Source organism: Rhea pennata, chromosome 16 (assembly GCF_028389875.1).
Source record: "Rhea pennata isolate bPtePen1 chromosome 16, bPtePen1.pri, whole genome shotgun sequence".
NCBI classification, from domain to species: domain Eukaryota; kingdom Metazoa; phylum Chordata; class Aves; order Rheiformes; family Rheidae; genus Rhea; species Rhea pennata.
The window spans coordinates 7,515,849-7,527,078 of record NC_084678.1 but is presented as its reverse complement, the minus strand read 5'-3'; the positions used below and the strand labels follow the sequence as shown (position 1 = coordinate 7,527,078).

Below are 11,230 nucleotides of genomic sequence, written 5' to 3'. Positions count from 1 at the left end.
CAGCCCGGGTGCTGCTCCCAATGCCCTGGCTCCCCGCTGCCTGATGGGGCCCGTGGGAGCCAGTGCTCGGTGCACGCAGGAGCAGGGGCTCAGCGGAGCCGGGGCACGGCATACGCAGGAGCGGGGGCCCAGGGGAGCCGGGACGCCGTGCATGCAGGAGCAGGGCTCGGAGGGGCCGGGGCGCGGTGCACGCAGGAGCGGGGCTCGGAGGGGCCGGGGCACGGTGCAGGCAGGAGCAGGGCTCGGAGGGGCCGGGGCGCGGTGCACGCAGGAGCGGGGCTCGGAGGGGCCGGGGCGCGGTGCACGCAGGAGCGGGGGCTCGGAGGGGCCGGGGCGCGGTGCACGCAGGAGCGGGGGCTCGGAGGGGCCGGGGCACGGTGCAGGCAGGAGCAGGGCTCGGAGGGGCCGGGGCGCGGTGCACGCAGGAGCGGGGCTCGGAGGGGCCGGGGCGCGGTGCACGCAGGAGCGGGGGCTCGGAGGGGCCGGGGTGCGGTGCACGCAGGAGCGGGGGCTCGGAGGGGCCGGGGCGCGGTGCACGCAGGAGCGGGGGCTCGGAGGGGCCGGGGTGCGGTGCACGCAGGAGCGGGGGCTCGGAGGGGCCGGGGCGCGGGGCGCGCGGGAGGCGGCGCCCGGTGCCGGCGGGACTGCGCGCGCGGGCGGCGGCGCGGGGCGGCGCGGGCGGCGGGGCCCGGCGGGGCGGCGCGGGGCGGCGGGGCGGCGCGGAGCAGCGCGGGGCGGCGCGGGCGGCGGGGCAGCGCGGGGCGGCGCGGGGCGGCGCGGGGCGGCGGGGCCCGGCGGGGCGGCGCGGAGCAGCGCGGGGCGGCGGGGCCCGGCGGGGCGGCGCGGGGCGATGCGCGGCGGCGCGGCGGCGGCGGCGGGGCCCGGCGCGGGCGGCGGGCGCGGGGCCATGCGGAGCCCGGGCTGAGGCGCCGCGGCCGCGCCTCGCCATGAAGCGGCAGAACCTGCGCACGGCCGCGCTCATCCTCTGCATCTTCTCCTACCTGCTGGTGGGCGCCGCCGTCTTCGATGCGCTGGAGTCGGAGGCGGAGAGCGGCCGCAAGCGGCTGCTGGAGCAGAAGCGCGGCGAGCTGCGGAGGAAGTACCGCTTCTCCGCCGACGACTACCGCGAGCTGGAGCGGCTGGTGCTGCAGGCCGAGCCGCACCGCGCCGGGCGGCAGTGGAAGTTCGCCGGCTCCTTCTACTTCGCCATCACCGTCATCACCACCATCGGTGAGTGCAGGCTCTCCGGCGTGCGTCCCTGCAAGCTGCATCCCCGCCTCCCTGCACACCCGCATCCCCACACCTCTGCACCCTTCTCTCCCCAAATCCCTGCATCCCCACGTCCGTGCACCCCTAAATCCCTGCACCCCTGCATCCCCAAATCCCTGTATCCCAGTTACCTGCACTGTCAATTTGCTACACTACTGCATCCTCAAATCCCTGTATCCCCACATCCATGCACCCCTAAATCCCTGCACCCCTGCATCCCTAAATCCCTGTATCCCAATTCCCTGCACCTCCAATTCCCCACACCATTGCATCCTCAAATCCCTGTATCCTCACATCCGTGCACCCCACACTCCTGAAGCGTCATATCCCCAAATCCATGCATCCTTGCATTCCCCATCCCCACACCCTCAGGGCCTCCGGGCGCCCTGGGGCAGCCCAGGGGGCTTGCCTGCATGGGAAGGCAGATCTCGCCTGCACAAGGCTGGGGTATCCTGTCAGCCCCGCACCACCACCCGAGGCTGACCTGGCAGGACCACAGGGCCTGGCAGCCTGCACTGGGAGATATAATTCATGGGCATGCTGGGGGCCACCCAGTTCTGGGGGATGTTGGAGGTGCTGCAACGGCCAGAGCCACAAAATGCGACGTGCACGTTGTCCCAGCGAGGCGGCAGCACGCAGAACTTTTGCAAGCACCTTCGTGGCAGGGAGCTGCAGAAGTTCGCCGGGGTGTAGGAGAGCAGAGGTGGGAGCCACCCTCGTGCTCTGCCTGGCAGTGTGCCGACACATACGCTGCTGGGTTTGCTGTGCTGAGTTCTCCGAACGGCGCCAGCAAGCCTGGCTGAAGAGCTGGCCAAGAAGCATTGGCCCCATTGACAGCACAAAACTCTGGATGTTTTTCTGTAGCAGCCCTGTTTCAGGGAGCCAGGACAGCCACCACAGCGCTGAACCTCGCTCTGCCCGCATGGGAACCCAGAGACACAGCTGTGGATTAATCTTGGAAGGGAATGAATGAATCCCATTAAGTTTGCCTATAGGTGCACTTACCCAGACCAAAGTCCAGCCTTGATTCAATTTGCCCTCTTCTGTTTGGAATGGAATGAAACTAAATTGAATAAGGATTGTTTTAATTATAAGCAAGATTAGCCACATGGGTGTTTAATGTCGTTTAATTAAGCCACTTCTATTAATCCGTGTGTCCCATGTGGGTAGGCAGCCCTTGGGAGCCCATGCTTGTGGCAGTCCTCGTGCTCTGATTTCAGTGAGCAGATGTGTTTCGGAGGCAGGAACCCAGAGGCCAAATCCTGGCCTTCCTCAGCCAGGATGCCTCCTTGTCTGTAGGACAGGGATTAGCCCTAAGGAGGGGCTTGGAACAGATAAAACACATCTAGTAGCAGAAAGCACCATATTTCAGGGTACAAGCAAATGAGGACTAGTGGGATCAACTGCATGGTGTTATCTGGGGGTAAGAGGTGGCACTTGGGCAGCTACCTGTGGTTGCCTGCAGGTCCTGCCCCAGGGAAGCTGTTTGCACACCTGCACGTGAAGTGTTGTGGGCTTTGTGCCGCTGCTAACTCGCGCTACCAGCAAGTGGGGGTGGACTCCAGGCATATTTAGTGCAACGCCCCAACAGTGGGGTAAGATGAATGACTTCAGCAAAAATCCCCATCGTCTCATGACAGGTTATGGCTTCATTTACATTATTTTTCAGTTGTCTGTAACAAATACAATTGCTAAGCACTTCACACACACCATGCAATAAATAATTTCAGCCCAGATGCCATATTTCTTAAACCCTGGCACATCAGATTTCTTTAAATGGGGCTGTGCTCTATATCTCAGGTTTACCATTAATGTGGCTATGTTTACTCTTTCTAATTCCCTTTGTCATTCTGAAAGCATCAATCATATGCTCTTTCAGGACTTGCTCAGGATAAAACAGCTGTTTTTCCACTTACTGCTCTTTTGGATCATTATTTACCTCTTCATTGCTCTCATAGTATTTTCCCGTGCCTTAGGGCCTGGTAATTGCAATCAGTTAGTAGGTTAGAGATCTTTTTTCTTTCTTTTTTTTCTTTTTTCTTTCTTTTTTCTGCCACTGCAGCCTTATTTCTGCTCTGTGAAATGTGGCATGCAGAAATTAAGTTTATCTTTTTTGATTGTTGGGGTTTATAAACTGTTTCGCCCTTGCATTTGTGGTTGCGAGCGTAGCGTGTTCAAGGGTAACGCTGTGCCTGGCTTCTCGGCTCTGTCCAATTGCAAGAATTCCCTGGAGTGGGAGGTGCGCTTGAGCGCCTGGGACAACACATTAATCATCCTCTGATCTTTCCATCACTGCATGCTAACAGTTTCCCTAAAAGTCCTGGAAATCCACTGTCAGCAGAGGCAGAGGTGAAGCCAAGTTGTAACTTTGAATGAAACCAAGAAATAAAGAGTGCTTTTTTCCCCATGTTCCTCATGCAAAAATCACATGAATCCTGGGAAGACAGGAAATGTAAAATAGCTGTTTGCAAAAGGCCACGCAGCAGTGTGGGAAAGAGCCTGCTTTGCACCCTGCTGGGTGAGCTGGTGGTGCTCTGCAGACATGTTCAGAAAGGAAGTCTCCATCCCTGTAGTTTCTTGAGAAGAAAGGATTGGATGCCTCCTCCGGTATCCCCCACGCAGCGAGATGCTGCATGACTCCCGTGCACTGAGTTAGTTACTCATCCGTTTAGGTCAGAGGCTGCCAATTTCAGTTAAGCTTATATAATTAAGTCAGGTAGGCGCAGAATCACTGAAGTCCAGAATATTGTGCTGAATACTTTATTACGACTCAGGGTAATTGTGTGAGTCCTTGAGTCACAGCTCTGAAACTCAGAGCAAGATGGGGAAATTAAAACTCAGGAAGGGATTCAAGGAGAGCAGAAGACATCCCCTCCTTTTCTCTGGTCTCTTGCACAGGGCAGCTGGCAGAGCTGCAGCAGAGTAAAACTTTCACTGTATTTAAGACAGTACAACCCCCACACATACACACCAAAAATTTTTGGTAGTACTTTAGGTCTGATTCTTCTTGCAGTAATGCTGGAGAAGATCAGAAGTTGCTCTGCAGAAGTCCTCGCATACCAGGCTTACCTGCTTCTGCAGGGTCCAACCCTCTAGCTCCTATCCAACAGGACATGTAATAAACTATCACATAGCTGAGAGTCAAAGATGCAGTCCACATGGGAGAGCCAAGGGAGGTGACCACCATCCTCCATGGGCACTTGTGGGTGGGAGCGGGCTGGATGTGTGCCTTTGTCGCAGGATGACCTGGTGCTGTAGGTCTCATCATCCTATGCTGCCCTCTTCCTTCCCCCAGGCTGGGAAGTCAGATTACCCTGCAGACCCAGCACAGCACATTGCACTGAAATCGCTTGTGAGCTGCAGATGGCTTGCAGACTCCAGGTGCAGCTCTAATTTCCATGACACCATACAAGCTCAAACGCTATTCAGAGGTAACTTTGCTTTTTAGAGACCAAATGAGGTTCTGTGCATATGACACTAAGATGTGCCATCATCCAAAATGATGCAGCATCGCATGGTCCCATCATCAGCTGGAGGACTGCAAGTTTGTTAGTGATTTATTTTTTTCTGTTTTACGCTGTTCTCCTCCGGCTCATCTCAGCAGAGCTGGTTGCCAGTCCCCGTGTAGCATTGCTAGTAACCCAGATGCGGGGTTGATGCCTGCCTTTCCTCTTTGCTTCGCAGGCTACGGACATGCTGCCCCAGGCACTGATGCTGGCAAAGTTTTCTGCATGTTCTACGCAATTCTTGGCATCCCCCTCACCCTGGTTATGTTCCAGAGCCTGGGCGAGCGCATGAACACTGTAGTCCGGTTACTGCTCAAGAAGATAAAGAAATGTCTTGGCATGAGGACAACCAACGTCTCCATGGAAAATATGGTCTTGGTCGGCTTTCTCTCTTGCATGGGGACCCTGTGCATTGGCGCAGCAGCCTTCTCTTATTTTGAGGGCTGGACTTTCTTTCATGCCTATTATTACTGCTTCATCACCTTGACCACTATTGGCTTTGGAGACTTTGTGGCTCTGCAGAAGAATGAAGCTTTGCAAAAAAAGCCCCCATATGTGGCCTTCAGTTTCATGTACATCCTGGTGGGCCTGACTGTCATTGGCGCCTTCCTTAACTTGGTGGTGCTGAGGTTCCTGACGATGAACTCGGAGGACGAGCGGCGGGACGCTGAAGAGAGGGCATCCCTGCGAAGAGCCAGGAACAACATCCACCTGAAACCGAAGGAGGACAACCGGAGCAACAATGCTATTTTTCTCCCCGTTGAAGACAGGACGAGCCAGATGAACCTCATCCCGCTGATCCAGGAAGATGCAGAGAGGAAGCGGCGCCAGTCTGCCAACTCAGCCGCCAAGGTCCCCTCCTTCTGCACGTGCCTGTGCTACAGACCTCAGCTGTGCGGCAGCCCCGTGCCCTCCCACCCCGAGACTCTGAGCTGCCACACCAACCCCGTCTATTACAACTCCGTTTCCTACAAAATCGACGAGGTCTCCCTGAGCACGAGGGGGCAGACCGGCTCTTCCCCGGGGAGCACTTTATCATCCAGCAGCCCTCGCTGCCGGCAGCACCCCCACCCGCGGAGGAAATCCATCTAGGAGCGCGCGTGTGCTCCAGGCGGGGTGCATGCCGAGCTGTATTCAGCTGCTCAAGGTGTATTTTGATGATAAATTATTAACTGAGAAGTCAGGTCACTTACTGCTCCCGTTTTTTTGTCCCACTCCCTTTTCAGCTGGCTTCAGCTCCTGCAGCAGCCAGCTAGGCAGAGGGGCCAGCAGGATCCTTTCAACCTTATTGATAAACAATCATTCCTTTTTGCAAGGACTGGGTGAACTGAATTACACATTGCCAGTTTTCTTTGCTTTTTTATCCCAAATCTATTCAAGCGTTTGGCTCTGGCAGGAGGTCCCTACATGATGCGGGATCCAGCACAGCTGAGGGTTTGCTTTCCAACCCTCCCCGCTCCCAAAACGGCAGCATCGCTGCCCTCTTCTGTGCCTGCCCCGCTAACCTCAACCGAGGTCACTACCAGTGTGCGGCTCTAGTAATGCAGACCAAATTACGCTTGCTGAGAGCATATGAAAGTGAGACCAGTTTTAGCAAGCCCACCGGGGCAAAGATCCTCCAGCCAGTGGTCCTCCCCATATCAGGTGTGGGTAAGGCAGTGCCACAGGCCAGGCTTGCAGCCGGGCAGCAAGGAGGGGAGGAGGGCAGCTGGGTGGCCATGGGGTAGGCAGTGATAGGGCAGGGAGGGGAGGAAGGGCAAGGACAGGCCTGGCTCAGTGTGCAGGGGCAGTTTTATGGCAGCAGGGAGGTGCTCCCTGTGCCATAGAAAGCCACCTGTGAAGGGGTTGGCCCTGATTAGATCATCAGTTAAAAATCACCATTTGTTTCACTATCTGCACTTGACCCCCCCCCCCCCATGTGAGCCCTTGGCTTTGTGCGTTGGATTGCCAGAGGTGGGGTGGGCAGGGGCTGGACTCTGGGGCCTCCTGAGAGCCTCCCGGCCCAGCTGTCCTGCTCCACCAGGCTCCCTTTCCCGCAGGGAGCCTGGGTGCAGGGTGGCCCTTCGTGGGTGCCTGGCACAGCCGTGAGCCCTCCAGGCCACAGGAGCCCCATAAGCTGAACCTCCTCGACCCGCTCCTGCGAGCTGCTCCTTCCCATGCTGAGGCAGGGAGGCTGCCAGCTCCTGCCCACCATGCCGGCAGCCTCCACACGGCTCCTCGTCGCTCTGCCTCCCTACAGAGGGGAAGAGGAGGCGAAGAAGGGGAGAAAGCCTTGCAAAAGACATAGGTGCCTGAAACCCAGGAGCCTTCGCCCTGCAGTCCGGGCCAGCAGCAGGGGCTCAGGTGGCGCTGGCACATCTCAGGCACTTCAGCTGAGGTCCTGCTGACACTTCTTCTGGGCTCTCCTTCCCCAAATATCTCTCCTTCCTTCTGCATTTCTTCTTTGCCCTCTGCTTAGGAGGAGCCTGGCTGGGACGGGCAGGTCTGGCACGTGGAAGCCGGAGGGGGATCGCGCCCTGGCCGCGGCGCCCTGCTTCCTGCAGCCCCCTTTCCTCCCACGTGGACTCACCTGGATCCTGACGGCAGGAGAAGCTCCCTTTCACTTTCCCCTGATGGAGAGACATTTTCACTCTTAGTTGTAGCTAAAGGACCCCCACGTTTTTTTTTTTTTTTTTCTGAGGGGGAAGTCCCCCTTTCCCAGCAGGGAGGGAGTATGGGCCCCCGCATTGCAAAGGCCTCACAGCAGGCTTTGCCTTTTGCTCTCTTTCCTTTTTTTTGTTCTGGGAAATTTAATAAAAGGTGAAACCAGCTGGTGGTGGTGGATTATTTGTCACTAAGGGGAGCGGAGCAGCGGGCCTGGGTCCGTCCCTGCCCCGGAGGCCCTCAGCTGCCGGGAGGTGTTGAAAACCCAGCTGCAGATGTTTGCAGGGGTGCTTAGCCCATCTCAGCCTGAACGCGGCCCCCGCCCTGGCACCGGCGCATGGCTGGCGCAGGGTGGGAAAGGGGCCGAGACGAAGCCCCAGGCTGCTCTTGCCTCGCTTATGGGATCTGATTGCTGGTGCTGGTGACTTGGGGTGTGGGGAAGCACGCGAGGAGGCAGCCCGCAGAGGTTTGCTGAGTGGGACGCCGAGTGCCCCCGAGCTGTGGGGGGGAGGATGGCTCCCGGCAGGGCACACGGCGTGGCAAGAGCCCCTCAGCACCAGGGGCAGGAGGACGGGTCATGTCCTGCTGGCACCATTCTGGGACAGGCCTCCCAGAAACCCAAAGTGTGCCTGTGCTTGTCCACCAGCGTGCATCCCAACAGGAAAGGGACATTCCCGAGAAGCACTAATACTTACTGATACTTTGCATTTCTAGTGAACGCCGTACGCAGGAAGGATGGAGCAGGGGGCAGCAACTCTCTATGACCACCATCGCAGGGACCAGACTCTCCTTGTCAAACGTTGCTTTAACACCCCTGTTACCAGCAGCTCCAGCTACTTTTGCAGCTTCCTGAAAGTATTTAAGGTTCCCTAAGGCAGCCTTGGCCAGTGATACTGGTCTGCGAGGCCTGGGACTTCCCTGTGCAGTGCCAGGCAGGAGGGACGAAGGACCAGAGCACTCCCCGCAGATGCTCCCAGGTGCTCAGCACCTGCATCTCTTTGGGCTGGGGGGCCACAAATGCACACCACCTGTGTGAGCCTGGGTTTAAACATATACAGCAAGTTGGGGCAAAAGCAAGCGTATGAAAAAAAGGCTTAAGATTAGGTCTTCATTGGTTTCTTGCTGGTGAGGCTTGGTGCTGACCCCCACCAGCTCAGCCCCAGCTCCCTCCTTCACTGCTGCCTGTCCTGTTCTCCCCCCGGGGCTTTGAGCCCGAGAGCTGGGTGGGCTTTTGGGCTGCTGCAATGAGGTTGGTGTGTTGCAGAGATGTCTCTCCAATTTCCATGTTGAGGCTGATGACTTCTGAGGCCCCCAGAACGTGGGGACACCTTGCGAGCGGCCAGGACAGAGCCGGCACCCGCCTGCCACCGCGCTACTTCCGCAGCACAAAGCAGCTTTTTGGTCACTACCCGGAGTCGAAGCCCGCGAGACATCGCCTGCAAAACGCTTATGGAAACCCCCGCGTTGGAGCCGACCGCCGGGAAGGCTCCTGCTCCGCTCTGATCCCCGCGTTTAGCAGCCCGCATCGCCGGGCGGACCGGCCCGCGCGGCTGCACAGCCTCCGCCGATGGGGACCGCCCGGGAAGGCGTCGGCGGCAGCAGCCGGCTCCGAGCTGGGATCAAGCGGGAGCGAGTTCAGCCCCGTGCCTGGAGAGGCCAGATTGCGCCCGGGAAGGGCCCGGGGCAGCGCGTCGTGATTTGGAGGACCCTCCCGCAGAGCCCGCGGGGAAGGGCCCGTGCCACCGCGCACCGGGCGGCCGTCGCCTCGTCCCCCGTAGGCCCAAAGGGAACGGAGGGCCCGGGCGAGACTTTAGGTTGAGGAGATCCTGGTGGCAACCCGGAGGCCTAGAGCTTCTTCGTTAAAAACCTCCACCACAACTGTAGGAAAGAGGGGGAAAAAAAAAAACGTTTTTATTATCAACGTTTCCATTAGCTTAACGCTAAACAGCTGCCAGTCGCTCGACCGTCACCTGTTGCCTGAATAAAACCCACCGACGGGAGGAGGGGGATGGCAGAGCCCTCTCGGATGGGTGGTGCAGCCCGTGCGTGTGCCCCCGCGGCCGCGGGGCCCCTCGCCGCCCGCGAAGGCGCCCCGGAGCCAAGCTGCTCCCCGGCCGGCACCGACGGCTTCGCCCTGCCCCGGCTCCTCGGCTCCCGGGCGCGGGCTGCCGAGGCCTTGCCGGAGGCTCCTCGGTCCTAGCGGTGACGAGGCGGCCGGACGCCCCCAGTCCGAGTTCAGGAGTGCCCCGCAACGCGGCCAGGCCACGCGCGCCCCCAGCGCGTGGCGGACCGTGGCAGCGCTGTGCCGGCGGTGCCGCGGCCCCAAGACGGCCTCTCCGCGCGCGGTGGGGACCTGAGTGCGCCCTCGCCCTGGCCGTGGGGCGGCCGCGCTCCCCGCCGCGCCCGCGAGCAGGGCCACCCCACGGGCTGCAGCGGCGCGACCGCGCCGTCCCCGGGGCTTCCCCTCTGAGGCGAGAAGCAAAAGGTGGCTCTGTGGGACATCCACATCTGGCTGATGGGACTGACGTTCCCTGCTCCCAGGCTTTTGTTCACCCTCCAAAACTCACTCTTCTTCCTTTCTCTAAATATCGCCGAAGAAAGCCTCCAGGCCCAGGAGACGGCGTCATCAACGCAGAGAACAGTGAGCAGCACTGGGTAAAAATAACAGCCCCGAGGGGACTGCTGCGAGATTTTGCAGATCCAGGCTGGTGTTCAATGGGATTTGGAGCCCCCACCGGGCAGCTCTCTGATTTTGCCATAGCTAAGAGACTCAAAACCCCTAGCCCTGGACAGCCCACGGGCTTGGCTTCAGCAGAAGAGGTGCCTTGACTCCCGCCCGGGGTTGCGTCTGTCCAGCGAGCAGAGCTCCCCGAGGGCTGTGCAGGCCTCCAGGTCCTTGCTGCTCACACGCAAGCCCTCTGCTTCCCAAGCAAAGGTGTCTCAAGCCCCCAGGAGATGCCCAGCATGCAGCAAAACCGCAAAGGCTGCCTACTGACCCAGCAACACAGCGGTTGGCAGCTTCGATTGCTGTTTTAGCTACAGGAAAGCCACAGAAGGATAACCGTTGGGTCTCTCTCTCTCTCTCTGCTGGTGCTGGCTCCATCTCAGCTGCAGAAATGCAAAGAACCAGATGCTACAAGCAACTCTCCTTGGGGTGTCTTCTCTGCCAGGCAGAGAGCAGCTATGGCAGGGAAGGGAGGGTGGAAGGGCGCCTACGCTATGGAAATTGCTCGAGGCTCCCTGGGAAAGGGGCCAATGCTGCTGGGATTGGGGAGGAATCGCAGCAGCTCCCGACATGGAGTCATGGAGTAGAGAGGACTCTGACCAGGGCAAGTTGAAGACTCATTTGCCTCATTTTGAGAGTACCTGCAAACTCCCATGGGAATTATCTCTTTGGCAGCCCCACTGCTACAGGCCAGCAGCAACGCGCGATGCTGAAAAGCGTTCGGCAGACCGCGGAGGCATGCCGGGCGCAGCGGGGAATGGTGCTGCACCAGCCCCGTGTCACGGGACTGGTGCACCAAGGGCAGCACGGGGTCTCTGCCATGCTGTGGTTCAAAAGCATCCCATAGGCAGCGACTGTCCTGGCTGGGTCTGCAGCGGGCAAGGCGCTCGTACGAGGGAGCAAGACGCTGCTTGCACAAGCAACCAACCCCTTCAGAGGGACTTTGCCTCCCTAAGGAAACCTGGTGTTTTCCAAAGCAGTATTTTGTGGTGGGTGCCCCTCTGTAGTCATACAGGCACTACACATGTAGACACCCACAAAAGCGCACACATTGGCAGGTGTGCTCAGGGGTAAACACAAAAAGACT

The 11,230-nt window shown here is 59.1% G+C and overlaps 1 protein-coding gene across 1 annotated transcript; it reads left to right on the top strand.

Moving 5' to 3' along the window:
* The first annotated feature begins 903 nt into the window (after window positions 1-903).
* KCNK15 (potassium two pore domain channel subfamily K member 15) lies at window positions 904-7,554 on the top strand. The gene is made up of 2 exons (XM_062589206.1): window positions 904-1,230; window positions 4,954-7,554. Exons 1-2 carry the CDS (start codon window positions 948-950, stop codon window positions 5,865-5,867), a joined length of 1,197 nt encoding a protein of 398 aa, XP_062445190.1. The 5' UTR covers window positions 904-947; the 3' UTR covers window positions 5,868-7,554.
* Window positions 7,555-11,230: the final 3,676 nt, after the last annotated feature.